This window comes from Perissodus microlepis, chromosome 15, assembly GCF_051167445.1.
Source record: "Perissodus microlepis isolate ML-2025 ecotype Zambia chromosome 15, ASM5116744v1, whole genome shotgun sequence".
Taxonomy (NCBI): domain Eukaryota; kingdom Metazoa; phylum Chordata; class Actinopteri; order Cichliformes; family Cichlidae; genus Perissodus; species Perissodus microlepis.
Genome location: NC_140475.1, coordinates 38,979,720 through 39,006,614, shown reverse-complemented (window position 1 = coordinate 39,006,614; position 26,895 = coordinate 38,979,720). Strand labels below are relative to the sequence as shown.

The following is a 26,895-nucleotide window of genomic DNA, read 5'->3' as shown; positions in this document are numbered from 1 at the left end:
GAAGGACCATGTCAGGCTGTTTGTGTGTGAGAGGGCATAAAGATGAATATGGGACAAAAAACTATTTCAAAGAGGAAAGAAAATTCAAAATGAAGTGAAATGAGTGAAATTGCCTTTTGGATTTAGGGTGCAACCAATTCAGCGATTCATACATCAAACTTTTACGAATCAGGCCTGAGAGTTTGGTTTCACAGCTGCGGGGCGCTGAACAAAGCACAATCAAGAAATTTGCCCCGTCATCAAAAAGTGAAGGCCGCCGTCATCACCAGCTGGCACAGCCTTAAAGTGTTATGGCCCCTGAGAGCCGTCAGCCCAACAGCAGCACTAAGACTGCAAGCGTGCAGCGTGGTGTGATGCTGGTTCCTGATTTCTTTATGTACCACGAGGTCACCACTGTTTTCACATGAAATTCCTGAATTTAGAAGGAAGTTTGTGTTTGGTTGTGCGCTCTGTATATCTGTATTTGTAAAGATGACATTTAATAGTAAGACGGTAAAGATGATTGTACTTTGACACAATGGTTTGAGCATGCTAGCATGCTGCTGTAATTCAAACAGCGGGACTGCAGAGCTCTCGTTTTACCTGATGATGGTTCTCATCATCACGTCTGTTCTTTAGTCAGCAGAGTTCTCGGGAATAAGTCAGATCCCAAATATGGGACAGTCTCATTATTATGAGTGATGCTGGTGAGCACGATGACAAACTGGCACCAGAACAGTTTGAGAGGAGTCACACGCTGCTACAAGCACAACATGAAAGTGAAGAATTGTTTAGAACAGCCGCCTTTAACACCCACAGACACATTTGGACCCAGTTTGCATGGACAAAAAACACCGCAAATACTTTCTGACATCTAAAATGAAGATAACACTGTATGTATATAGATGGTTTTTACTTATGCTTTGTATAAGAAACTGTAGTGTGTTGCTTATGAAATCCATGAAGGTTTACAGACAAATCTCAATTTTATTTATGTGATGAACACATTTTGAACATTTTGGACTCTTAAAAATAATAACAAAAAGAAACACTCTGAGTTGAAGGTCTCTGTCAAATGAATTAAACAGCTGAACTTAAATGATCCACGTAACAAAAACTGTCGTGAGCCTCATCCTTGCATCGCCTTTGGGCTCTCAGAGCGTGTCGCCGAGCCTTGACCTGAATTTAAAAAATAAATTCGAAAAAAGCGCTGTGTCACTAAACAATGAAAAATAAATATTTACAAGATATCTGCAGAAATATTTATTTTACCTGGTTAATGGGCCGTCTGCTCCTGAACCATCTTTAGCAGGACCGTGAGCTCGTCTGTGAGCGGCGTTTGTTTTCAACATGGTGGAGAACAGCTGCTCACATACATGTGTGGATGCAAAGATCGACACGACTCCAAGAGTTATTCCGGTCTTGGAAAACTCTCCACTCCTTCTCCTCACTCCATTTGTGATTGTGAGCAGGGGTGGCCTTCTGATGTGGAGTGTGATGCTTATTTTGAGTGACCAAAATTACATATAATTTTATTTTAATATTTCAAGATCACAATAATCTTCCAATTTAGAACTAACACAAATAAAATGCACTTCGATTAAATACTGTGGCTGCGCGTGACTGAGGGGAAATAAATTATAAGGGATGAAAGAGTCGGCCCCTGGCTTCGTACTGAAGTGTATTAGGGTCAACATCTGTGTTACTGTTGTTATGCTCATTGAGCTCACATTAGTTTGGACTTAATATTGTTTCTGACTCATTCGTCTTCTTCCTCTTTCTACTGTAGCTGTGCTTACATTTAGACAGAACTTTGGAAAAGGCGTTTCCTCCTCAGTTATTACATTTGAGTCTAACTCAGTAACTTATAACCCAGTTTGAACACAAAGGGTCATGAAAGCCCCGAGGCTTTGTTCCAGCTCCTCTAAAATAAAAACGGACATTTCCATCAAAAGATATTCATTTTAAATATTCCTCTGAATTTGAAAACTGGGCCTTGATAAGCTTGACGAATCCTATCAATATTGTAAGTGATGAAGTTTTTCCAAACATCATAACAAAGTACATTATTAAGGGGAACACACTCAACAGAGCCTTGAATAAAACAGAGAAAATGAAAAGTGAGCTGAGTGGCGTGTTGGTTGACTTTGGTTCAGTTCGTACTTTATTCCCTGCGGTTCAATAAACAGAAGCACTCGTGTAATCTCTCTCCAGGCTAAACAATGGACACAAAGTTAATAAAAGAAAATCAAGGTTTGCTTCTTCCTTTATCATTGCCACAGTAGCACACTGCACAGGCCTTGGATGGTGTCGGGGATCTGCACTGTTTGATAAGGATTTTCATTTCTTTTCTACAGGCAGCTCAGCTCTTTATTTGTCTGGATTTAAGCTTCAGATAAAAAGCAGACCGAGTTCTCGGGAACACACTTGTGTGCTTAAGCATGCCAACACCAAGAAACACAGAGACATACTGTACATATACACACAGTCTGCCACCTGCTGTAGCTCAGGGGCAGAGCAGGTCAGCCACTAATCAGAAGGTCGGTGGTTCGATCCCAATATCCTTGGGCAAGATACTAGCCCCATGTTTGCCTACTGGTGGTGGTCAGAGGGCCCGGTGGCGCCAGTGTCCGGCAGCCTCGCTGTCAGTGCGCCCCAGGGCGGCTGTGACTACAATGTAGCTGTGAATGTGTGAATGACTGAATGTAGTGTGAAGCGCTTTGGGGTCCTTAGGGACTGAGTAAAGCGCTGTACAAATACAGGCCATTAGACCTTTAGTCGGCTTCTGCTTATGCACCATTAGCCAAAAACTGAGCTTCGCATGAGTTCATACAGGCTACAAGATTGTTCAGCCTCCAGCAGATGATCTGTTCAGCATCAGCTGATGATAACCTTTTACACATTCAACTGACAGATCGTACAGTGTCCTCTATAACTGCCTATAACTGCAAGCTGCTTTGCAAACCGCTTCCTCCCAGCTCCAACATCTGGCCTCATCACTGTCCTATGCTACGGTCCATCTATGCAGGAAAGACAGAGCCAAACCAGCAACTGTAATTTCTGCAGATCACCGTGTTCTTTGACTAAACTAATAATACGCTATCTTTAAACGTTACATTTACTGGATCCTGGACCTGGATGGCTGCTAACTTTCTGCTTCTTAATTCAGATCAAACTGAGGTTATTGTACTCGGCCCTGAAAATCTTAGAAATATGGTATCTAACCAGATTCATACTCTGGATGGCATTACCTTGGCCTCCAGTAACACTGTGAGGAACCTTGGAGTCATTTTTGACCAGGACATGTCCTTCAACGCACATATTAAACAAATATGTAAGACTGTTTTCTTCCATTTGCGCAACATCTCTAAAGTTAGAAATATCCTGTCTCAGAGTGACGCTGAAAAACTAGTTCATGCATTTATTACTTCCAGGCTGGACGACTGTAATTCATTATTATCAGGATGTCCAAAAAACTCCCTGAAAAGCCTTCAGCTAATCCAAAATGCTGCAGCAAGAGTCCTGACAGGGACTAGAAGGAGAGAGCATATTTCTCTTGTTTTGGCTTCCTGTTAAATCCAGAATTGAATTCAAAATCCTGCTCCTCACATACAAGGTCTTAAATAATCAGGCCCCATCTTATCTTAATGACCTTGTAGTACCATATCACCCTATTAGAGCACTTCGCTCTCGCTCTGCAGGCCTACTTGTTGTTCCTAGAGTATTTAAAAGTAGAATGGGAGGCAGAGCCTTCAGTTTTCAGGCCCCTCTTCTGTGGAACCAGCTTCCAGTTTGGATTCAGGAGACAGAAACTATCTCTACTTTTAAGATTAGGCTTCAAACTTTCCTTTTTGCTAAAGCATATAGTTAGGGCTGGACCAGGTGACCCTGAATCCTCCCTTAGTTATGCTGCAATAGACGTAGGCTGCCGGGGATTCCCATGATGCATTGAGTTTTTCCTTTCCAGTCACCTTTCTCACTCACTATGTGTTAACAGACCTCTCTGCATTGAATCATATCTGTTATTAACCTCTGTCTCTCTTCCACAGCATGTCTTTTATCCTGTCTTCCTTCTCTCACCCCAACCGGTCGCAGCAGATGGCCCCGCCCCTCCCTGAGCCTGGTTCTGCCGGAGGTTTCTTCCTGTTAAAAGGGAGTTTTTCCTTCCCACTGTCGCCAAAGTGCTGCTCATAGGGGGTCACATGATTGTTGGGTTTTTCTCTGTATCTATGAAGCGCCTTGAGGCGACTTTTGTTGTGATTTGGCGCTATATAAATAAAATTGAATTGAATTGAATTACGTAAAGGCGTTGGCCTGTGACATGAAACAAAGTGAAATACACAGGTGCTCAACCTCTCTTGACATAGTCTGATAACAGCGATCTGTGTGGATAAATGTCCGTCACAATCACAGGTGAATGTGGGATTTGGAAGGTGCGAGAAGCCTGAGATTTAGTGTTTGGGAAGAAAAATGACTCAGAATAACACTGAGCGTTTGTTTTTGTGGGCAGGCGTTCTCACTGAACCTGTTGGGGCTCAGATGTTTGTTGCTATTTGTGGATTTAGCACACTGACTTATACATTTTAGCAGATGTTGCATAGCATTGCACTGATAGCTGTGGGGTGTAAGTTGGATGATAAAGAGCACCACTGCACCAGATCAGATGATGCTGTATTTACAGCACACAGTCCAAGACTGAAACACACCCAGCTCCATTACCTGCACCTGTCTTATCAGGTTATTTTTGTGCAAGAAAACATCGTTAGAACAAAAGACCAGAGCATGAAAGAACCACAATACTGCACCATAAAAGAGTCATGAAGGAATTATTAACATTTGTGGAAGTTTTAACCTGTTACGACTGGATGTTAGCAGCAGCGTGCAAAAACCAGGCTCAAGTCCAACATTTGTGTTTCTGGGGTGTCTCAAAAATTCAGCTTAACTTGAAAATCTCAAACTGTGTTTGTTCTTTAATTGTGGTTCAGTAATGATGCAAACAGATATATAGATAAACATATAGTCACTAATAACAAATGACTAAACCTGTGACAACAACTCCACTCAGTTTATAAAAAAAGGTCCATCAATTCAGTTTTATTTACACAGCGCCAAATCACAACAACAATCGCCTAAAGGTGCTTTGTAAGGCCCTACAATAATACATACAGAGAAAAACCCAACAATCATATGACCCCCTATGAACAAGCACTTTGGTGACAGTGGGAAGGAAAAACTCCCTTTTAACAGGAAGAAACCTCCAGCAGAGCCAGGCTCAGGGAGGGGCGGGGCCATCTGCTGCGATCAGTCTGTAAAGACACAAAGTAGCAGCATTGCTACGCGGGTTGATTACAGCCATAATACGCTGTATGGGGGTTTCTCCTCACAGGTTTGTTGGTCCAGGATTTGGGACAATGCCTAATAATATTCAGCGCCTTCAGGCAACTGTTGTTGCAATTTTGTGATATATTTTAATTGAACCGAGTTCATATTTTTATTGTTTTTCCTACTAGTTAGTCCTCGAGTGTCGTGCTTTGGTTTGGACTTGACAGCGTCAGCCTGGTAGATGCTCGGAGGTTAATGAGTTTTGTGTTCAGTTGAACCATCCTTGAATTTAGAAATGCTGACACTTATTATTAAACCTCCAAACTTCAGAACAGGGACAAAGCTGTCACGTCTCCAATTTGTAAGTCATTCATGTCATGTAGAAAGAATTCTATATCTTTTCAACAGAAATGTGCTGGCATAGTTGTAAAAACAGAGTCCTCAAATGAAACATTCATTCAATCAGGTCATGGCAAGTCTAGAAAGAAAAGAAGCAAAGATCGTTTTGTTGCTGCCTGGCAGGTTAACGCTGGGCTCTCAGTCAGTGTTCTTCTGATTGGTCGTTATTGTGAATGAAGCCCAAGGTCAGTCCACAGCCTGCAGTTATTGTCCTGAAAGACTCCTTTAGTCGATTTTCCCTGGAAACCAGAAAGCATGAATTGTTTTCTGGGAGGTTTCTGCGGTGACTCAGACACAACCATTCACCATGAGCAGATCAGAGGCTGTGACACTCCTCTGATTGTATCCACGCTGTAGGAGAGAAGGTGAAAGACTAGCTGCGATTCTCTAAGTGGATGCTAATTAGTTTGCTTTAGGGTCGTTCTCATTTTTCCCCGAGGATGATGTGGGAGAAATGGTAGACGTTGCATCACGAGAGCCAACTGTGCTCATTTGACTGGGTGAAATTCACTGAAACTGTTAAATACAGCTAAAACAGAAAGGTGATAAGTCCATTCACTGAGTGTGAGACTGCTGCTTTCATGAATCTGTCAAGTTCGTTATGAATTTTAGAATCCTTTTGGTATTTCCACTGCCACAGGCTTGCAGAGTACCTGGCATTAGGCTACGATTAGTGAGAATATATTATTATTCAATGATGGCGAGGATTGTTGGCCAGGAACTAATTTTTTCTCGTTTAGCTGGAAGTGTGAATTTATGGCAGCTTAAATATTCTGTCTCTTTTAAGGTGGAAGTGTTTGAAGTTGAATTCATATTTCAGGACACTCTGGAGGTCGCCGTGTCTCCGTGCATAGTAATGAGACATTTTAAGCCGTACATGAAATCCAGCGTTTCTGAGTCTTCACTACATTCAGGTAGATTTGGCTGCAAACAGCAGGTTAGTCGGCCACAGCTGTTACAGCATTGTGCAGAGTGTAGAGAGTGACTTTCATATAACGACTCTGCAGCCTCACATAACAGTAGAGTATATAAGAGAGTGCTCTTAATTCACAACAACACAAAATGATACCCTGAGATGTTGCTCCTGGATTAAACAGCAGTGTAATCCCATTACTGGAGGCAGACATGAGTAATATGGCTACATCATCTCACCTTAAATACTGCAGTTATTGACAGTTAATTGTGGTCATTACTCATTTTCCACTCTGAATAAGCAACAGCAAAGTAGAAATCTTTGTTCACACCAGAGCAGAGCATCACTGCGCACCTCTGTCTGTGCTGCCACACAGCAAATCAATAGCACAGCCACCGACTTCACTGCTGGGCTTACAGCTCTGCTATTTTAACAGGAAAGTAAATAAAACACAAAGTGAGCAGATGAACTGTTATAACAACTTGGTATAATTGAGCATAAATAGTTTCAGATGTACAGAAACTGGCTGATCTCAGTGCCGAGCCAACGACAGCCGATAACCTGCTTCAGGCACTTTTCACACTGTTTGAGCTGCTTTAACCTGCCGATGGTTCTGGTCTGAGGTATGTGCTGTAAAGTCCAACATTACTCTGACATTCATGTAAACCTTTGACCGCAACTTTACACACAACAGCAACAGGAAACAGCAGTTTAATACATAATATAATACATACTATTAGGGCTGCTCGATTATGGCAAAAATGATAATCACGATTATTTTCACTGAAATTCAGATCTCGATTATTTAACAATAACAATGTGTTGAATAATGACTTTAAAGATTGTCAAAAATAATATAAAATAGTGCAAATACTGATAACAGTGCAAATGTTTGCAATATAAGAAATAAATGAAAAATGTAAACATCTATGTTTAGTGAACTTTGCAGTGTTGCTCTGTGGTGCAGCTACGACACCGTAGCAACGTTTACACACTGTGTCTACTTGATCCACGTCTGACTCGAACCCATAATGTTTCCACACCACTGAAGTTTTTTTACCTCTCTTTTCAACCAACGGCAGTCACTCTCCTCTCCAAATAACTTCTGCTTAGCTTCCCGAGCTTCCCTCGGGTCCTCTTAATCAGCGGTCCCCAACCCCCGGGCCTCGGACCGGTACCGGTCCGTGAGTCGTTTGGTACCGGGCCGCGAGAGTTGAGGCTCAGGTGTGAAATGTATAGTTTTCAGGGTTTTTATCGGTTTTCAGCGTTATTTTGTTATCGTTTTTATCGTTTACTCGGTTTTCCTGGGTCTTTTCACGTGTGTTATGAATAAATCTTTTTTTCGGTACTACTTTTATTTTGTTGTATTTATCCGCGACACCTTAAAGGCCGGTCCATGTAAATATTGTCGGGCATAAACCGGTCCGTGGCGCAAAAAAGGTTGGGGACCGCTGCTCTTAATTGTTGTGACACGTGTTCGAAATGCAGAGAGGTGCGCTCGATTTGCCACACGGAGCAGCGCGAGAGTAAAGCACGAGGGAGGGGCTAATAATCGGCTCAGTCATTTTTAATGATCGCTGAAAGCCCAGATCGTAATCGAGATTAAAATTCGATTAATTGAGCAGCCCTAATACTGTTTATCCTTATGAACAATGGGATGCTGGATTAATCATCAATGGACTGTCCTGAGAACTCTGTGCTGAGTGCTGCACAGGTTGTAAAGCCCTTTGAGGCAGAATTGTGATGCAGGGCTGTGTGACTCACTGTAATGCCAACATTTGTGTGTTTGTGTGGGTGTGCAGGACTATGACCTTAGCCAGCTGCAGCAGCCTGATGCCCTGGAGCCAGAGTGCGTCAAAGTGGGGATCAGACGTCTGGATGAGAGGCCCCTCCACCATGACCACCAGTACCCGCTCCGCTCCGCAGCCCCCCACCCAGGAGACATAGGCGACTTTATCCATGAGGTACGGCAATGAGCAGCATCTTTGAGATGATACAGACCTGGATGACAACATCTTTGTGTAAAATGTCAGTTCGAACCTGTGCGTGTGCTTCGGTCGAGTTCCAGCCGCACACTCTTCAGACTGTTTCCCAGATTAAATTCCAGTGTTGTACACATGCACTTCTAAGCACACAGGAAGTGATGAATCGCAGCTTCAGTGAAATACAAAGTGTCTGTCTGACAGCACTAAGTGAACACTGTGTCCATAAAAAGCTGGATTTGCCAACATTAGTTACTTTTGCTTCCCTCATCTTTTTTCCTCCTTTGGTGTCGAGCATCAAAGAGCGTCCAGGATGTGTGCAGTTTACCTCATCACCTTAAAGGATTTAAAATATTCAAGTTCAAACAGTTTGTTTAAAGCTCTGTGGAGGTATTCTGAGCTGCCAGTGTGAGAACGGGCCCGTTTCAACAGTTTTGACCGCGGCTATTTAAAACTGAAAGCTGAGCATATTTAAAAAGGGAAGCTCACATTAATCATCACTAAAGTGATTCACATTTAGATTGTATTTCATTCTAGGCTCTGCTGTTTACAACATTTCCCTCAAATAAATGTCAGATTCACACTTTTTAAGCATCTTTGATCAAACTGTTGGAAATGATAGTTGTGAGCGTCACGAAGAGAAAGAAGGAAGCACTTCGTGGAGCAGGTGACATTTAGAAAAACACAGAGATGTGATGGCTAATTCTTAATTAGCTCTGCTAATGGTTCGGATTTGCTGGCTTGACATGTGGTCACAGGCTGGCTACCAAACTGGAGGTAAATCCACAACGTTTAGTTAATCCCACAGACCAGCTGAGGCCGTCCATGGGTCCTTAAAGGGCTGATTGAGGGTTTAGGGAAATCCAACTTTGATTGTTTTACTGGGCAAACGTTTTCAGCTGTTTCTCATTTCTTTATATTTTGCTTCCAGTGAGTTAGACTTTCTTGGCTTTTTGTAGGACGCTGTTTCTTTGGACAGTCACAGGATTCTCTTCTTCTTTTTTTTGCTTAACACTGACGTATGAATCAGGTATTAAAGACCTAAGTCAAGAGATAAACCAGTGTTTATATAACATTTAACAGGGTTTAGTAAAGAACTGATATTAAATTGCATCTTTATGCACTTTATTACTAGAAGCCTGTTGCAAGAACAAATATTTTTCGCCCATTTCTTTAGTTGAATCAAAAAAAATGGTAAAGATAACAGAAAAAAGTGTTTTTGAACCAACAAGGTGATTCCTGAAGAGCTTTGCTTGTCATATTTTGTCAGGACAAAAGAAGTGGCATGTCTAAGAAAAACACTATCTACAGCAGATAAAGAGTGAAAGCAGTGTCTTTAAGAAACTTTAAGAAAAAATACACAAAAAACTTGACGTGCAGTGGAAGAGATACATCTGGTGCTTCAGTTTATCCATTTACTGTTTGCAAAGCCTCAGCAGAAATGGTCTCAGTGTAAAGCTGGATCTCCAGAAGAGAGGATAAAAGGATGAGATTAGCCAAATTATACAAGAACTCGGCTGAAAATAGGTCTTATATATCAAGTTATCAACAACCTGCATGGAGGAGGTCGGAAAGGGTACAGTGTTTGTAAAAATGCAGCTGTTACGGTCAGGAGCTGCATTTTAGCAGTGATGTTGGCATTCTTGTTAAAAATGATCATGAATGCAGAAAAGTCCAGTCAGATTGTGATCCAGCAGGTAACAACACCTGGAAGGCGTCTAATTTGGAACAGCCTTGTTATTCAGCATGTCATTCATCCCAAACACACGACCAATGCAATAGAAACAAACCTGGATGAAAAAACAATGAAACACTTTCAGGCACGGATTAGCCTCGCCAGAGCCCGGACTTCAACATTATCGAAGCAGCGTGGGGTCGTCTCGGCAGAAAGTGGAATAAGCTGCAGCCAACATCCAAAATCGATCCTTAGAGAAGCCTGCAGAATTAGTCCTGAAGACCGGTTAATCTAATTATAAGAAAAGTCCAGGCTGTGCTGAAGGATCAAAGTGGTCGTACCAGATATTGACTGTCAAGCTTGTTACAAATTGTTGCCCTAAGTACTGTCATGTCCATACATGTTTCAGTAAATTACTGCACCTATTTCCCATGTTTCTAGCAAAATCTAAAAAATGATGGGGGCTCAAGATTTTTGCACAGTGCTGTAGAAGAACTCATCATATTTATATTAATGGTCACAGTGTTGCATGAGGATGCAGTGGCCTTTCTCATGTCAAATGAAACTTCTTATAATCACCGCCTCTGTCAGAGCGCCCCAGGGCAGCTGTGGCTACAGTGTAGCTGCCATCACCGATGTGTGGATGACTCAATGTAGTGCACAGCACTTTGGGGTCCATAGGGACTAAGTAAAGACAAATACAGGCCATTTATAATCATCAGGTTCATATTTGATCTGTTTGAAGAGCGGTTTGCTTCACTGTTTGGGACTCTGATGCTCTATAGCAGCGGTCCCCAACCCCCGGGCCGTGGACCGGTCCGTGAGTCGTTTGTACCGGGCCACGAGAGTTGAGGCTCGGATGTGAAGTTCATGGTTTTCAGGGGTTTTATCGTTAACTCGGTTTCCCTGGGTCGTTTCCCGTGTTGTAGTTGTGTCTTATTTTGAAAGAACTATTCACCATAGCAACCAGAGAGCATTAAGGGGCAGAGAGGAGGATGTTACTCTCAGTGTTGTTGGCGCATGTCATGAGGACGCTGCTAATAAAGTTACACAATTACACAGTGAATTCACGTTTATTGTTACAAAATACCAGTTTTTGTCTTTGTCTGTATCATTTTATTTTGTTGTATTTACCTGCCACACCTTAAAGGCCGGTCCGTGAAAATATTGTCGGACTTTAAACCGTCCGTAGCGTTGAGGACTGCTGGCCTCGACTTATCACAACCCAAACTTGAAATTTAGGTTTAAACAATTAATAATGAAGAGCTTCTAGAACAATCAGATGTGCACACAGGCTCACATATAAAGACACCTGACCAATCATTGCATTCAGTCCATGTGAATACGAGGTTCTCGTTTGAGTTCGTGTACAAACTGTGCAGCACTGACTCGACTGTGAATGAGTAATGACCCACTGTGATGTCACTGTGTGTTTGCCACACGGGTAACTCTTCCTCACAGAAGTACACTCGCGTAGAGAAATAACTGAGAGTCGTCTTAATCCATCGAAGCGTCTCAGAGAGACTTTTTCTTCAACAGCTGACATCATAATCTCAAGCATAAAGACTTATCTGTACTGATGCAGCTGATGCATGTTGCTGTCTCTGCAGTAGTTGCATCCATATTATCTGCATGTGTGTGTGTGTGTGTGTGTGTCTGTGGTTGGGCTGCATAAAGACATCTGCCAAGCACAGCTATGAATAATGATCAGGAGCTGTCAGACATGGCAAGCTGATCTAGACAGCTTAATCCTACAGACATGACAAGCTGATGCAAGCTGATCCCGCCCCTCCCTCTCTGCGTTAATTCTCTCCTTCCATTGAGTTCAGAGTGACAGGAGTGTCTTCAGTCAGATGACAGGCGGGGCCCACAAAACATTTTCACAGCTTATCAGATTTGCTTCTTTCAGTTTAAGCGTTCTGAGTGACAGCGAGATGCAGAAGAAAAGGACTCCTGCTGCAACACATTTGAACAGACTTTTTTGTTCATAAAAATAGTGCATGTTTGTGAAACACATATGTTTCCTGTATGTAGGAGGGGTTTGCTGGGTTTAAGTTCAGGCCACCCTGAGTAATCTGTTCAATCTCCTCGTAGAGACAGAGGCAGCATCTGTCCAGCATGACCCAAATCCTCCTCTCTCCTACACTCCATAATCCGTCTTTCCTCCATACTGTCCATCTCAACCCATTCACACACACACACACACACACACACACAACCCTAATTATGAGGAGTTGCATAGCCATGGTCCCCACACTACAGCTGCATGAACAGTTTGTCCCCACTTCATCCAGAATACAAGGACCTGCCTCGCCCTCCAACCCCCCTCTGCCCTACTCTGATCCAAAGTGCCGCCCTCGTTCTTCTTCTCCTGGGACTGAAGTAGTGGTGGGAGTGAACACTGACATTTCAAATCCCAGTTGGTTGGGAAAGCGAGCTTTGCTCCCTGACGATGGTCTCGGTGGATCCACAGAGATCATCAGCTGGGCTTTTTTGCGGTTTTAACTTGGTCTTGTAACTTTTAGCGCCTGTGTTCATGCATAGGTTTCTATAATACCCTCATGCTTACTGTACAGTTACTATAGAAATGTAGGATTACTATAATCCTCTACTTAATACTGTCAGACTTGTAGCTGCTCTACTATAAATTGTGCTTTTCTCGGTCACTGAGATTCTCTGGAGTTGTTACGGGTGGAAAACCTCTGGTACAAATACAGACGTATCTGTTCCTGATCAGCTGAAAGTTTACTTAGCAGAGATTTCCCATACAGTCTTCAGTGGTTTAGAGGTGATGAGTGTGGAAGTTCCCAGATTAACCTGTGTCAGGATGTTCTTAACCCACAGAAAACAGTCTGTGTGTGGGAGGTGTTGTCACTCCCCTGCTGCAGCGACCACTGATAAAGTAAATGAAACCTTTACTGACCCACTCATTTACTAACAGTAACGCACAACAGAGTGTCAGAATTAGAACCCAGTGATGTGCTGCAGGTTCTTGTCTACAGGGGGAATAAAAGACCAAACTTTGGGTGGTCTCCAGAAGGTCTGATGAAGCACATGGTGGTGCTACGATCCTCAGGCTCAGGCAAGTTTGAGAACGACTGGCCTAAAGTCATTTGCAGACATGAACCCCAGACAGTGTGAGTGGAGTCAGCACCCAGCATGAAACGGTCCACTTCAGACTGGAAATACTTTTGGTTAGGACTAAGCTGTTGCTAGGGAAGAACAAGGATGAGGTATGAAATGTGATAAGCACTCTGAACCGAGTACAAAGGTCGGCCTCATAGACTACGGTGTGTCGTGGGACTGCTTTAGACGTTCCACGTCCAGCAGGCAATGACCGCGAGGGCTCAGTGTAGGAAACATCTCGGGGAAAGCTCGTATCACTCTTATTTCCAGTATTGTTCCCTCACCTTCCTGCTCCTCCTCTTTGTTTTGCAGGGTCTGAAGGCAGCAGACAACGACCCCACCGCTCCTCCCTACGACTCCCTGCTGGTGTTTGACTATGAAGGCAGCGGCTCCACCGCCGGCTCCCTCAGCTCCCTGCACTCCTCCTCGAGCTGCGGAGACCAGGATTACGACTACCTGGGCGACTGGGGGCCACGCTTCCGCAAGCTGGCCGACCTGTACGGCGGAGGGGATGATTAGCATTCCCTACTAACAACGGCCACTCTGCCCCCCACCCTTGCTTCGGAGCTCAGGTGGCGGGTGGGGTAAAGAAAGATGAAATTGGGTAAACACGGGGTTTGGATCTGCACTTCTGTATTTCTGCGGGACAGCTTGTAAAGAGACTCGCTGCCTCTTAAGGACAGTTTGATGGCACTAGGGGCCATGCTGACTCCTGGCCTAGCAAGGCCTGGCACTGGCTAGCATTCAGGCTAACTGACATGATCTGAGCGTTAGCCTCTGTGCTAACAAACGCACGCAGCCAGAACAATGCTCTCAGAGAGGATGTTGTCTTTGTGATGGTCGAGAGCTTCGACAGCCATGCTACAGACGCTCATTTACACTTGAATCTTACAGTACAGCAGCACTGGGGTCAAATGTGCCTTTTGTACATTCTTTTGATTGTGTTCAGTCTTGGTTCTTTTTGTTGCTTTAAATTTCCTGGTGTTTTGCAGCAGCAACTGGAGGAGCACTGCGCCATGTTAATGAGTGTGTGTGTGTGTGTGTGTGTGCGAGCAAGTGTAAACCGTTTCCACAGAGACACACTGGATGGATACTCTAAAGGGCAAAGCCTACTATGAGATGCCTTGGATGATCCTACCAGCAAAAACATGGCTTCAGTGTGCAGCTCTGGGTTTCACACGGCCTACAGCATCAAACGTCTAGACTCGGATCTGATGCAACACATTGTACTTGCAGTCGCAGCTGCGTGTGTTGCTTGGTGGCAGTGGTTGCTCATTTTCACAGTGCTCTAGTATTAATGTGACTGCATCAACAAACCTGGACAAGCTCAGAAGTTTTCATTTTCTCAGTGCTTCTTCGCACGCATTCAGCATCCGTCCTGGTCTTTGAGTAAACAGCTACACAGAAACGTTGCCTCGTCTGCCTTTCACTCTTACATGCTCGAGAACATTTAGTTGGCCAAAATGAGTTTAAACAACTGTTTCTGAATCTGTGAGGTTTGTGCAAACACACGATGTTATTTGTGGTGCAGTTAAACTGTTGTGGTTATGTCCTTGCTGTGTGTTCACAAAAGGGAATTCAGATGCAGTTTAGCTTGTTTGCAGGATGACAAAACACTGAAGCAAAGCAGTGGAAAACAAGTAGATAAAATATAATTTCATTTTGGGTGTTTGTGCAGATGAAAGCAAAAAAAGAAAGAAAAACGGCAACAAAGCATCAAGGCCACAAACAAAGGAGCTGGAATCTAAAAACATTTCAAGCGTTTTTTTTGCTGAGCCGCTGTTAGAGGAAGTGACAGATAAAATTAAAATTCCCATCATAAAAGAAATGGATTGGGTAATGAAATATTTAATGAATATGACAGAGATGCAGCAGTGGGGCTGTGTCTGGGCTGAGCAGACGCACTCTGGATGGAGCTTTTATTTACAGGTGAGCATTTATGTTTGATGAACAGCTTGTGGACAGAATATAAAGCGGCTGACTGATGTTCAGCCTTGACAGCCTGGATATGCATAGTTGTACAAAAGGAAATTTTAAGGTACAGGAAACGTAGTGGTAACGAAGACAACAACAACATGGTAGTGTGTCTCATGTATCATCCAACCAACCTTTGCCCTTTTAGCAGGTCTGTGCAGAGCTACAGACACACACAGCAAACACATTAGGAGCTGCTCAGCATTCAGGACCAAAACAAAGTCAACAGGTCGTTTGTGTCCCACAGAAGCTGAAACAGCGACGTGTCACCTCCCATTACTCTGTTTTTCATAAGAACCAACAGAAGAAAGAGGACAGTAACATGATCAGAGCTTATCCGGAGCTCCTGTGGTTTCACTCGGCTTCCTCCAGCCTTCTCCGGTTTGTCGTCTCTCTGTTTAAGAGCAGAGTGAATCCTGCCCACTAGTGTAAACCTGCTGCTGTCTGTGAGCGAATTTCATCTTTTTACAAAGTTCATAAACTTTCAGACACGCATTCGTTTCTGTTCACGCCACAGGACACAAATTTGCATCAGCTGCATGGATTTTGCTTCACACTCAGTGCTAATGGGACTTCACAGTTCACTGCTAGATGACAGACTGCAAGAACGTGCCTCTTTTACAGCATCTGTTTTTCAAAGTTCAGGCAGCTCAGCTGATCTCAGTGCCAGCCTACGTCAGCTGATGGCTCAGTTCATCAGTAAATGTGTGCTGGAAGCTGTTGTAGCCTTCTCATATTCTCTTCGCTTCTGCAAGCTACTTTGCAGCCCACCCCATCAGTGAAAAGCTGGAGCTGTCACAGGGGTAGAGGTGGGATATATCTCCTGGACATGTCACCAGCCTCACTCAGTCTCATATTCAAATAATTTACTAATGACCAAATAACCTAACCTGGGTACTTTTTAATTCTTACTGCAGAAGCATGCACACTGCATACAGGACGCCCTCCGCTTATTTAAATGTGTGCGCTCTGTCACTCACCCACTTTGCTTTCAGGCTTTTTAGACAATGAAAGTGACTTTGTGTGACAGCACACAGGAGTCGCTCCATCCTGTGACAGTGGTTATTGGTGATCGACGTCCCCGGGCCCTTTTTTGATTTCACTCATCAGGACTAGTTTTTGCCGGTGAGGCTGAGCCATCATAAGCTGCTCCAGGGATTCACCAAACTCAACATTTTTAAAGGGCTTTGATGAAGTTGCATGTTAGCGACACGAACAACCAAAAAAGCGTAGCCGTGGACATCAGTGTCTCACTTCTAAACTTTAATAAAAGGTCCAGTTTTATGCTTTTTGAAGCCGATTTCCAGTATTACCAGATAATTGAAGTAAACTGTTTGCTGCACCTGTAAAATTGAGTGCAGGGCGCACCACGCTCAGCACCGATGCGCCATCTTGGTGAAGCTGTACGAGTAGCATCGTTCCTTTGACAGTGATGTTGTGTGAAACAAAGGTTGGTCAGACCCAGAGCTGCACAGAGGAGCTGGATATTTTTGCAAGTTTGATTTTCCAAAGCTGGTGAGAAGACATGTACAGTAATGCTAGACTTTAGATAGATACCTTCTGTTGTTTTTTGTTTTGCTTTTATCACGATGTAACGTATGCAGCTGATTGCTAATAAAGGAAGTCATCAGTCCTTGTTTTGTAGCAAAGATACTTCTTGATACTCTGCTGTGGTGGATTAAAAAGGCAATGTTTTCTTCTGTCTGCTGATGATTTGCCTTAGTGTTCTCTGGTACTCTTCAACTGGCTACTCACTGTAAACTGAAACATGTACAGATTGTATTTTTTCTCTTGTTGTTCTTTTGGCTGTGGTCTCTGAAAATGACATGCTAATATCCTGAATCCTTGTATATGTGTAATTTGGATTACAAATTAAAACGTTTTTGCATGTTTTTATCTTTTTATTATGGGAAAACAAGAATTTTTGGATGTTTTTTTTCCAGTGAGTTAAACATCAAACCCCCACATACCAGCACACAGACGCTCAGAAGGCTGGACTCTGCCTTTGGAAAGAGGCGGCTCATCCAAACCTTAAAGGTCAAAGAGATCAATGACATTTTAATTAAAGGTTTTGTCACTTGTGTAAATAAGCCAACTGTTGCATGTTTCCACATCCAGTGGGCACAAAGCAGCATCATTATTCATTTGGATTGGCTTCATTTTCCATCGTTCTAAAACAATTTTCTAGCAGCTAAAACTTCCACAGTGATGATTAGTTGGGCAGTAGTTTATCAGCGCTTACCTGCTGTGGCCAAAAGGACGCTATTACCAATTTTTCACCTACAACCTGGCACAGACGCTGATGCTGAAAAGCTGGCACCGGCACAGCATAACAAAATTCCTGGGTCCAAAAGTTGGAAGCACTGATGTTGGTGTTTAATAAGCGGCTACAGATGCAACACACAGTATTCAGAAATTCCTGTAACTTCTGCCAGTAAAGCCGCACAATAAGCTGCTCTCAGACGTGTCCACATAACAGCACACAACAGGCTACACACCGTCACACAGCAGCACAACTGGCTAAAATGATTCATCGCACTACAAATGTCCTCTGTTGCATTTAAAACAACCATGATAAGTGTGCGTCATGACAAGAAGTCATTGGTGGCAGAAGCACTTGCACAATGTAAAACCACCATTAAAGGTAACAATGAGCCGTGCACTTTGTTAAAAAGTTAGGTTTTTCCAGAACACTAAAACCTGAGCATGAAATCAGCAGAGAGGGTGATATACTGCCGTCTGTGGATTCAACTCCAAAACATAACTAACCTGGGTCGTCTCACAAAGACAGATATTTTCTCAGGCATGAAAGAGATGAAGAAACACAGCAGACATTGCAGCTGTTTTCACAAACATTAACACAAGCAAGTGGTGTGTGCAGGACGTCCAGGGAGTGTACGAGCGATGCCAGAGCGATGCAGCGGTGCACAAGGAGATGACGCTGACGCTTGCAGATCACAGGATTGTGTGGTTTTTTAGTTAAAGAGCACCAAGGCTGCTTTCTGTAAAACGTGACATGGTTCACATTTCACTTCATATTTAGTGTCTTCTTTCACTTTGTTAGTTTGCTGCTTACCCTTTTAACCATTCAAGGTTATTTATTGGGTTTGAAGTACTTACATTTGAATATGAACTGCAGAGATGCAGGAGTTCAAAAAGTTAAAGGCTAACATACATTTAAATTTAAATAAAATGCTGGACATCTGGACTGATGTCTATATGTTTTGAGACTCCTCGACCTCATCCAAGTTTGAAGCTTGACACAACTCCACCAGCTGAATGGTCAGTTTGACCTCAGAGTGAAGTTTGCTGTTGCACAGCAAATGAAATCTGTTTCATTTGACTCCAGTTGCTTTTGGGGAAGGGTTAAGCAATGCCATGAAAATAAAAGCATTTTAACTTTAATTAATAAATGACAGAGATTATTTTTATTGTACATTTTTTGAAATAATAAATTTTTCCACTGTCAGTGAGACTCATCCTGCTCTCATCTAATTCCTGTGTGTCCCACATTCCCCGAGTACTGAGCCTCAGAACATGAAACTGTTTAAACCACGAGTAGGTTTCACTGTGTTGCCAGTGTAATGCACTCGTATGGTTTAACCTGCCATAATGGATGATGCATAGGCAGCACTTCACCTTAACAGGATCAGCGGGTTGGCAAAAGCGATGTTGTTTCTATAGATTCACTGCAGACTGAATGAATGGCTGAACACAGTCATGTGACAGAGTGACATACATCCCCACATTGGCATTCAGCATGCTTGCCACAGTCTAGTCCTCAGCAGCTTCTCTGTGACAGCTTTAAATCCTCTTCTTCCTCCTTTGGCCTTTTATCTCCAATTTGACGTGAAACACACAGAGTGTCTTTGCTAACCAGGCCCAAGGGCACATCAGCAGTATCTTTCCCCAGCAGCCAACCACAAGCTCACAGGCACAAGAGCAGAGAAAATGGGAAAGGCTCAGGCCGTCTCTTGAGATCTCACACAATTAGACAAACACACTTGGCCTGCTGTGTGTGTGTGTGTGTGTGTGCGTGTGTGCGTGTGCACACACCCGCAGCTTTTTCAGATACATAAAACAACAATGTGGTCCTGACCTGGAGAGCTAACACGCAAGTGATTGAAATAGTTGTTTTAATTTTGAGGGATGTATATATATATATGTATATATATGTATATATATATATATATATATATATGTGTGTGTGTGTATGTATGTATGTATGTATGTATGTATGTATGTATGTATGTATGTATGTATGTATGTATGCCATATACATACACATATACATACACACACACATATACATACACACACACACATATATATATATATATATATATATATATATATATATGTATATGTATGTTACAATATGTTACAATTATCACATTACCACCCACCCACACACACACACACACACACACACACACACACACACACGGATCACAGTTTATTTATTCAGTAGCTCAAATGTTGTTTTGTGCAATTAGAATTTAAAGACAGATAAAACAGTTCAAAGGGAATAAATCAAATAAAGCTAAACGGCTGGGCATATACAAAATAACAATAACGATCAAAGACAGTTTTTGTGCTTTATGGTATTAAAACAAATCTGTGTGATAATTATGAAAAGCAAAAATTAAATAATTTAAAAAGATTATGAATCACAGTTTGCATGTAGTCACAGCGAGCTGTTTAAACGTTTAATCAGTTACTCTCACGTCTGTAATCTAACTGGAAATCTTTGTCACAGCATTTCTGGTCAGAATCATAATTAAAGCCATTCACAGTCATGTTCGTACTACTTGAAACTGTAGAACAGTAAAACGAAACTGGCTGTTTTAACATTTAATAACCAGAGTGAATGATGTTGGAGAACTCAGCAGTTCGTTTTTTCTAGTCAAAATGAACCTCTTTGATATCCACAGGGATCCTTCTGCCCCCCGAACTGTCATTCCAGATTTCCTCATTTGTGATGTTTCAATTTCAGACACTTTTCAGAGACCAGTAATATAACTTTGACTAAAATACACCATGACACGTGAAACATGTCACCAGGTGTAACCAACAGGGCACTTTACACACTGAATCAAATCTTAACAGCTGTATTGTTAATATTTGCATATAGGGAAATATTAGGGGAGGATAAGAAACTAAAGAAATTTGGGCTAAAGTGATTAAAGTTGCAAACCATTTGAAATATTATCTCCATCTATAGCTTCAGTTTTGACAATTAATTTTAATTGGACTGTGGGCTTCCTAAATAAACTGTAGACCGCCTGTGCTGATCCTCTTTGTGTTAAAACAGTCCAGATATCCCCAAATCTATCTGCATATGTGTGTTTACTGTCGAAAATATATTTAAAACATTTTCTCGTTTTCCACCAAATTTTAAAGAAACAACCTCTTTGTCTTCATAAAGGGATAGCAGTTTTCACCTTTCACAAGTTTGGGTTTTTCTACCAAAATCAACTTAATTTAACCTTCCACCCACCCTGCAGCTTATCAGCATCCAGGTCACAGGGCAGCAGTCTGAGCAGAGATGCCCAGACCTCTCTGTCCCTGGCTGCTCCCTCTAACTCTCAGGGCAAATACTGAAGCCTTCCCAGGCTAGCCAGAAGACATAATCACTTCAGTACCTCCAGGCACCTCATCTAGGAGGCACCCTGGAAACCCCTCAGCTGGCTTTATCAGGATGGGCTCTACTCAGAGTTCATCATCCTTTCTCTAAGGTCACTGCAGACACCGTGCAAACCCCAACATACTTCAGCTTCTCTCCTTGGGGTAGCAACACAGATATTATTATTTATTTTTTATTATTTTTTTATGTACCTTTCGAAAAGTTGCATGCATGTTGACTATTTAAGAATTCTGTCGTGAATTTGCTGTGTGGCAGGCAGGATGAGGATGCATATGCAGGACTCAAGACAAAGGAGTAAACTCAAAACAGCAGCCTTGTTTCCAGAAAAACTTCACGTCAAATACAAAATTAAACTAAAAAAACAGAAAATAAACCAGGAACTGAGAGCTAGGAAATACAGCACAGTGAGAGTACGACACGACAACGGCTAGAGAAAAACACAGGGCTTAAATACACAAGCACAGCTGGGACAAATCAGACCCAACGAGGCACGGGGAAGCAAGACTACAATGCACACAGGACCAGGGCTATCAAAATAAAACAGGAAACACACAGCCGAAACTCAGACTCAAGCTTAACACAGTGAGTGGGGAGAAACGTGGGACACAGGAGAAGCACAGAGTAGACACGGGAACAGACACAGGCTGGGAAAAACAGTGATGGGAGGGAGAACAAAGGTCACTGAGAACTAAAGAAAACCAAAACCATGAACAACAATAATCAAAGAACATAATTATACAGTCAAACACTGGGTCACAGTACTGTGACAAATTCAGAGTTTTTTATTCTGCTTTCTGCTTAAATCCTGTTCAGACACTTCACACGTGTTCATATGTGATAAATAAATGGGACAAAGATTTATGGAAACTGAAATCTCAGCAGCACATCAGCTTGTGCCAGGTCTGAGAGACAGTGACTGTACTAGCATAATACCAGTGATTACCAGATCATGAAAAATATTGATCGATTGATGAAAAATAGTTTTTTAGTAAAAATCCTAGAGCAGATCAAAATTACATTTGAACACATTTGAAAATAAAAGCTGACAGAACATCAGAAGCGATGGTGCTTCCCAAATGTCAGAGCAGGAAGAACGTTATCACTGGATAAATGAACTATGTGGACCACATAGACATGAATCTTCCCCTCACGGAGTGCATTAACAGCTCTCGTAGGTACGAAAAACGCAGATGTGCTTCAGGATGTGAAAAATAAGTGATGATAAAACTAAAGAACAATGGGCTGTGGAAATCAGAACTGCAGGGATATTTTGGCATGTGTTGCTGTGCAAAAGAAGGCGATACAAGAGAATGTCACCTTTGTGACGAGAGAACAGGTGCAGCACAGAGAGAAGAACGATGCACTTTTGTACACAGCTGTACAAATCTCTGAGGATCCATTCATTTCTGTTTCATTTTCAAAGAAAGCAATGTTTGGAGCATTACATTTTGCTGACCAATTTTTAAATATATACTTTGTGTATACTTACCACCCTGTGCCTAATGACTGATTTTAATTGTATCTTTGTTTTCATGTGCACATTTCTTTAAAAGATTGAAGAACATATTAACATTTATACTTTTCATTTATTGTGAATAAGCCAAATCATATACCTTGTTCAATCTAGGCACCTTTTGTGAACTGAGCTGATTGTCATGTTACAGATTATATTCTTATCCGGTCTTTAAGTCTGACGTCATCAGCCGTGTCAGGCCCAAACTCTGCTGCAGGTCCCAAAGTCAAACGAACACTGTGGCATCACTGAGAGTTAAAAACTGTCTAAATTCTTTTATCTGTAATAAAATGATCAGTGTTGCTGCTTTACCAGGTGTAACAATGAAGTTTAACATCCAGGCATCCATGAAAACACAATTTATTACATTTAACAGAGTTAGAAGTTAGCAGGAAGTTAGCTCGCTAGCTTCCACCTAAACATGATATAGCATGTTCTGACTGAGAGATTTCTGAAAGAATTCAAACGTACAGCTCTGCTGTCACTTCCAACATAAATGAAGACAGAAAACTAAACAGCAGTGACGTTTGTAGGGTTACTGAAGTTGGGCTAGCTGGTAGATAATGATGTGCTACGTGATCGCTAGCAACACAGCTATGTTAGCATAAACACAGTGAAGCTGGAGGATGAACGCTAACTTTTTTCCACTCGATAAACGTTAACGTGAAGGTTCCTGATGGTTAGAGACAAATGCAATCACATGGCAGGATGCTGTAAACGGACTTCAGTCAGGAGAACAACTGAGATAATCCATCCACAATACGAGGTTAGTCATTAATATACTGCTGCATGGGCTGGAGTTACATCGTAAGGGTTTAAAAACTGAGCTGTAAAATGAACAGTGGTGATTAAAACTGAGAGAGGCCGACAGTGATCACTGACTGTTTTTATGGGCTTGTTGAGATTAAATAGAACAAGATACAAAGTATTAAAACATGTTAAAAACACAGCAGCCTTAATAAACACAGAGTAGTTTGGACCTGACAGGGTTCATCACGTCATCACTTAAAGTCTAGGTCACAAGGTTGTGTGCTGAGTTGAAGAATCACATTAAATACATTTAAAGTACAGTTGTGGTGGCAGTGCTGTGTTTTCTTTCTGATCATTTGAGTCTTTGAACATCAAATTGACAAAATAAATATAGATCATTTAAAATGCTCATCTGTAATGTTCTCAGCATTACTATTTCTGTCAGTCGCAGGTTTTATGTCCTTCATCGTTTAATTCTAAACATATATTCACATAGATTAAACATTCAGTCAAACAGCTGCTTCAGTTTCTTTAAATTCCCATAAATCAAAGTCACACAATCGCATTAATATCATTCTGAATGTCTCTGTTCTCAGTGGATATCAGTGACTTTCATCCAGCCTTTCATACGACTCACAGCGGTCACAGTGATTGCTGTCTGCAGCCAGGAATCAGATGGTTGTGGTTTAAAAGCAAACAGAGCATCTCTATAATCCAGTGGATTCTGTGGGCTGGATAAGATGTTTTATTCCTGTTTTCCAAAGAGAAACAAGGTTGGTTTGAGTGGAAGAATAAAAAATGAATTCAGGTTTTTGTTTTGAATAATATATCTAATATGAATGTTGTGTTGGACTATTTCTAGCAGTAAAGTTCGGGAACAATCTGTCGACGTGTAGATCCAAACCGTTCTCATCCCAGGGTGTTGAGCGCTCCCATTCTGTCTGGTGCTGATGGCACAATCAGACAAGGAGTGTTTGACATTGGGGCAATGATGCTGCGGCTGCAGGAATATTAGACGTAAAGCAGCAATGAACCTCTTTTAAAGAGCAACACTTGGAGAGCAGAGGGCGAAGGGGCACGCGTACACACACACACACACACACACACACACACACACACACACACACACACACACAAACAAACACTTTTTGTATGTTCAAGTGCGTTTCTATCTTCCATTTCTCTATAACGATGAAGACATCTGGAACAACTCTGTGTTCAGTAACTTTGGGATTCAGCCTGGAGCAGCTATGTACTGAACTACCAACTGCCAATTAGTAGATGACCTGCTGCACCGCCTAAACCACCGCTGCTGACACTGTACATCAGCCAGAAACGCTTACAGTGGACCAAAGTTTATTATTTATTAATTTTATTATGTATGGTTAGAGTGAGCTTGTGAAACAACCAGGGGTTTGATCTATTTTTTATTCAAAATGATTTCAAAGAAACATCAGCAGCAGCAGTGCTGGTAAGAAATATTAGAAAAATACTGTAACGCTGAGGCTGGAGCTCAGAAACACGTTATTCTGATGTTAGATTGTATAAATCATTAAACAAATCTTGTGCACGAACACACTTGAAATTTCTCTTTGAAACAAAGTTTGTTTTTTTGTATTTCTGACACAAACTGGGCCGTGGCTGCTGATTTATATCCAGAGCATTTGATACAGTATCACCGATGTGACCATATTCAGCCCAGCAGACGACTGCTCACATCTCTGGGTTTATTAGAAAATTTGTAATAACCCCGACTTCCTCTCTCTAATAGAATAAAGGATGTGTGAATGGCACTTGTAATGATCTGAAGAAGGAGACCCAGTCTTCAGTCATTAGGGATGTAGGCTAATAACTGCTTTGCCACTTCATTACTTCCACACTGAGCTGCAAAGGTGTCATTTCATGTCCAGATCTACCAGTATAGTAATAATAAAAATAATGAGTTTTATATCACAGCTTTACCATGTGAGGGTATTAGCCTGTAGGGGGTACTGTGCTAATAATAATTACTTTGTGTATATGGGGGCATATTTTCATATTTCATTGTATGTACTTTATACTTTATGCTAGTTTTTATATATTTTTTCTTCTTCTACAACCTGTAATTCCACTTATTCTGGCTTGTCTGTGTTTGGGTTTCTGTTTTGTTGACCCCTTGCCTTGTGTGTCTACTCTTGTCTTAGGTAATTGTTTGCTTTCAGCAATTTCACCTGTATGACTGCGCCTCTGCAATTAACTGCAGTTTATTTTCCTTCCCCCCTATTATGTTACCCTTTCCTCCAATTTCCTTACATCTAAACTACACAGCTCATCATAAAATGTGCTGCTCTGCTGCTATTACCAATTGCTTTTTCTGATTGGTCAAACACTGGAAACAGTGTCCCTTCCATGTGAATGTCCATCCATCCTTATCAGTGTTGTGGGCAGGCTGAAGCCTATCCCCGGCAACCACAGCTGTACCCGGCTGTACCCTGCCTTTCGCCAGGGTACAGCCTGGACACATCGCCAGTGTGACACAGAGACTCAAACAACAGTGCAAACCCCCACGCCACTCACATGTGATACGGGTAGGGATGGGTATCGTTTAGGTTTTATCCGATACCAGTACCAAACCGGTACTTTTGAAACGGTGCCGGTGCTTAAACGGTGCTCGAACCGGTGCTTAAAGAATGGAGAACACAGACTTTGTCCAAAAACCTTTCATGTTCAGCTGTTTTTTTGTAAAAAGATAACAATGTTAGCCTTTTCTGCAGCTATAGGGGATTTATGGTATCACTCTTGGCTGGAAGCAGTGCTTAAACAATGGAAAAAACACAGTTTAGCTGTTTTCCACTTTTTCTTTGGTCATTTTAGCCTTTTTGGCCAGGGTGAAGGGAGCATCTGCCATCAAACAAGAAGACAGCCGCATGTAGCTACGACGGTGTTTGCTAGTTCACCTTACATGCATTAATGTAATAACGTGGTTAGCCTCCTCAACGTAAATTACACACGAACAACATTAAGCTACTCACGCAGAGAAGAACGGCTGCTGCTGCATCATCATCCGTCATCGTTCCTGCTACACTGGCAGGGCTAGGGGCCAGGACTCTGCTCTTCGGATTTTTGGGGGATGTTGCTAACTCCGGGTCCGATAACAGGCACCACACCCACAGTAGATGTGCTCGGTGTGAGGTCTCGCAGCAAGCTATCAAATACGACGCATTTCTCGGCTTTAACAAAACGCTATACGTCGCCAGGTGTTTCATCAGATTCGAGGTGTTACCTCCTTTGCACAGTATCACATTAAAGCACTTGTTGCAGGCTGCTGAGTTTGCATCTTTTGCTGTGAAGTACAGCCAGACTTTTAATCTGTAGCTCTGCTCTAAAAGAACGTACGTACCTGGGCCCGCCTACTACGCTCGCAAAGGTAAAATGATTGGCTAGAATCCAAAGTGTATCTCAGGGAAAAAAAAGCACCAAAAAAAAGCACCGAAATGTGCGCTGCTTTTCGGTCTGGTTACTACCGTTTATGTCAGAACCGATACCGGTACCCATCCCTAGATACGGGTTGACTTAAGTCGCCACCTTTAAGCTGGTTCCAAACATTAGCTAAAGCTAAAAATAAAACAGACTTTA

General features: G+C 42.2%; 1 protein-coding gene across 1 annotated transcript in view; it reads left to right on the top strand.

Moving 5' to 3' along the window:
• LOC146372694 (cadherin-2-like) overlaps positions 1–17,262 on the top strand; it is a 101,034-nt gene extending 83,772 nt beyond the window's left edge. Inside the window, exons 15-16 of the mRNA XM_084953551.1 lie at positions 8,416–8,577; positions 13,709–17,262. Coding sequence (XP_084809677.1) covers positions 8,416–8,577; positions 13,709–13,915 — 369 coding nt within the window. The 3' untranslated portion in view covers positions 13,916–17,262. The remainder of the gene's footprint in view (positions 1–8,415; positions 8,578–13,708) is intronic.
• The last annotated feature ends 9,633 nt before the right edge of the window (positions 17,263–26,895 follow it).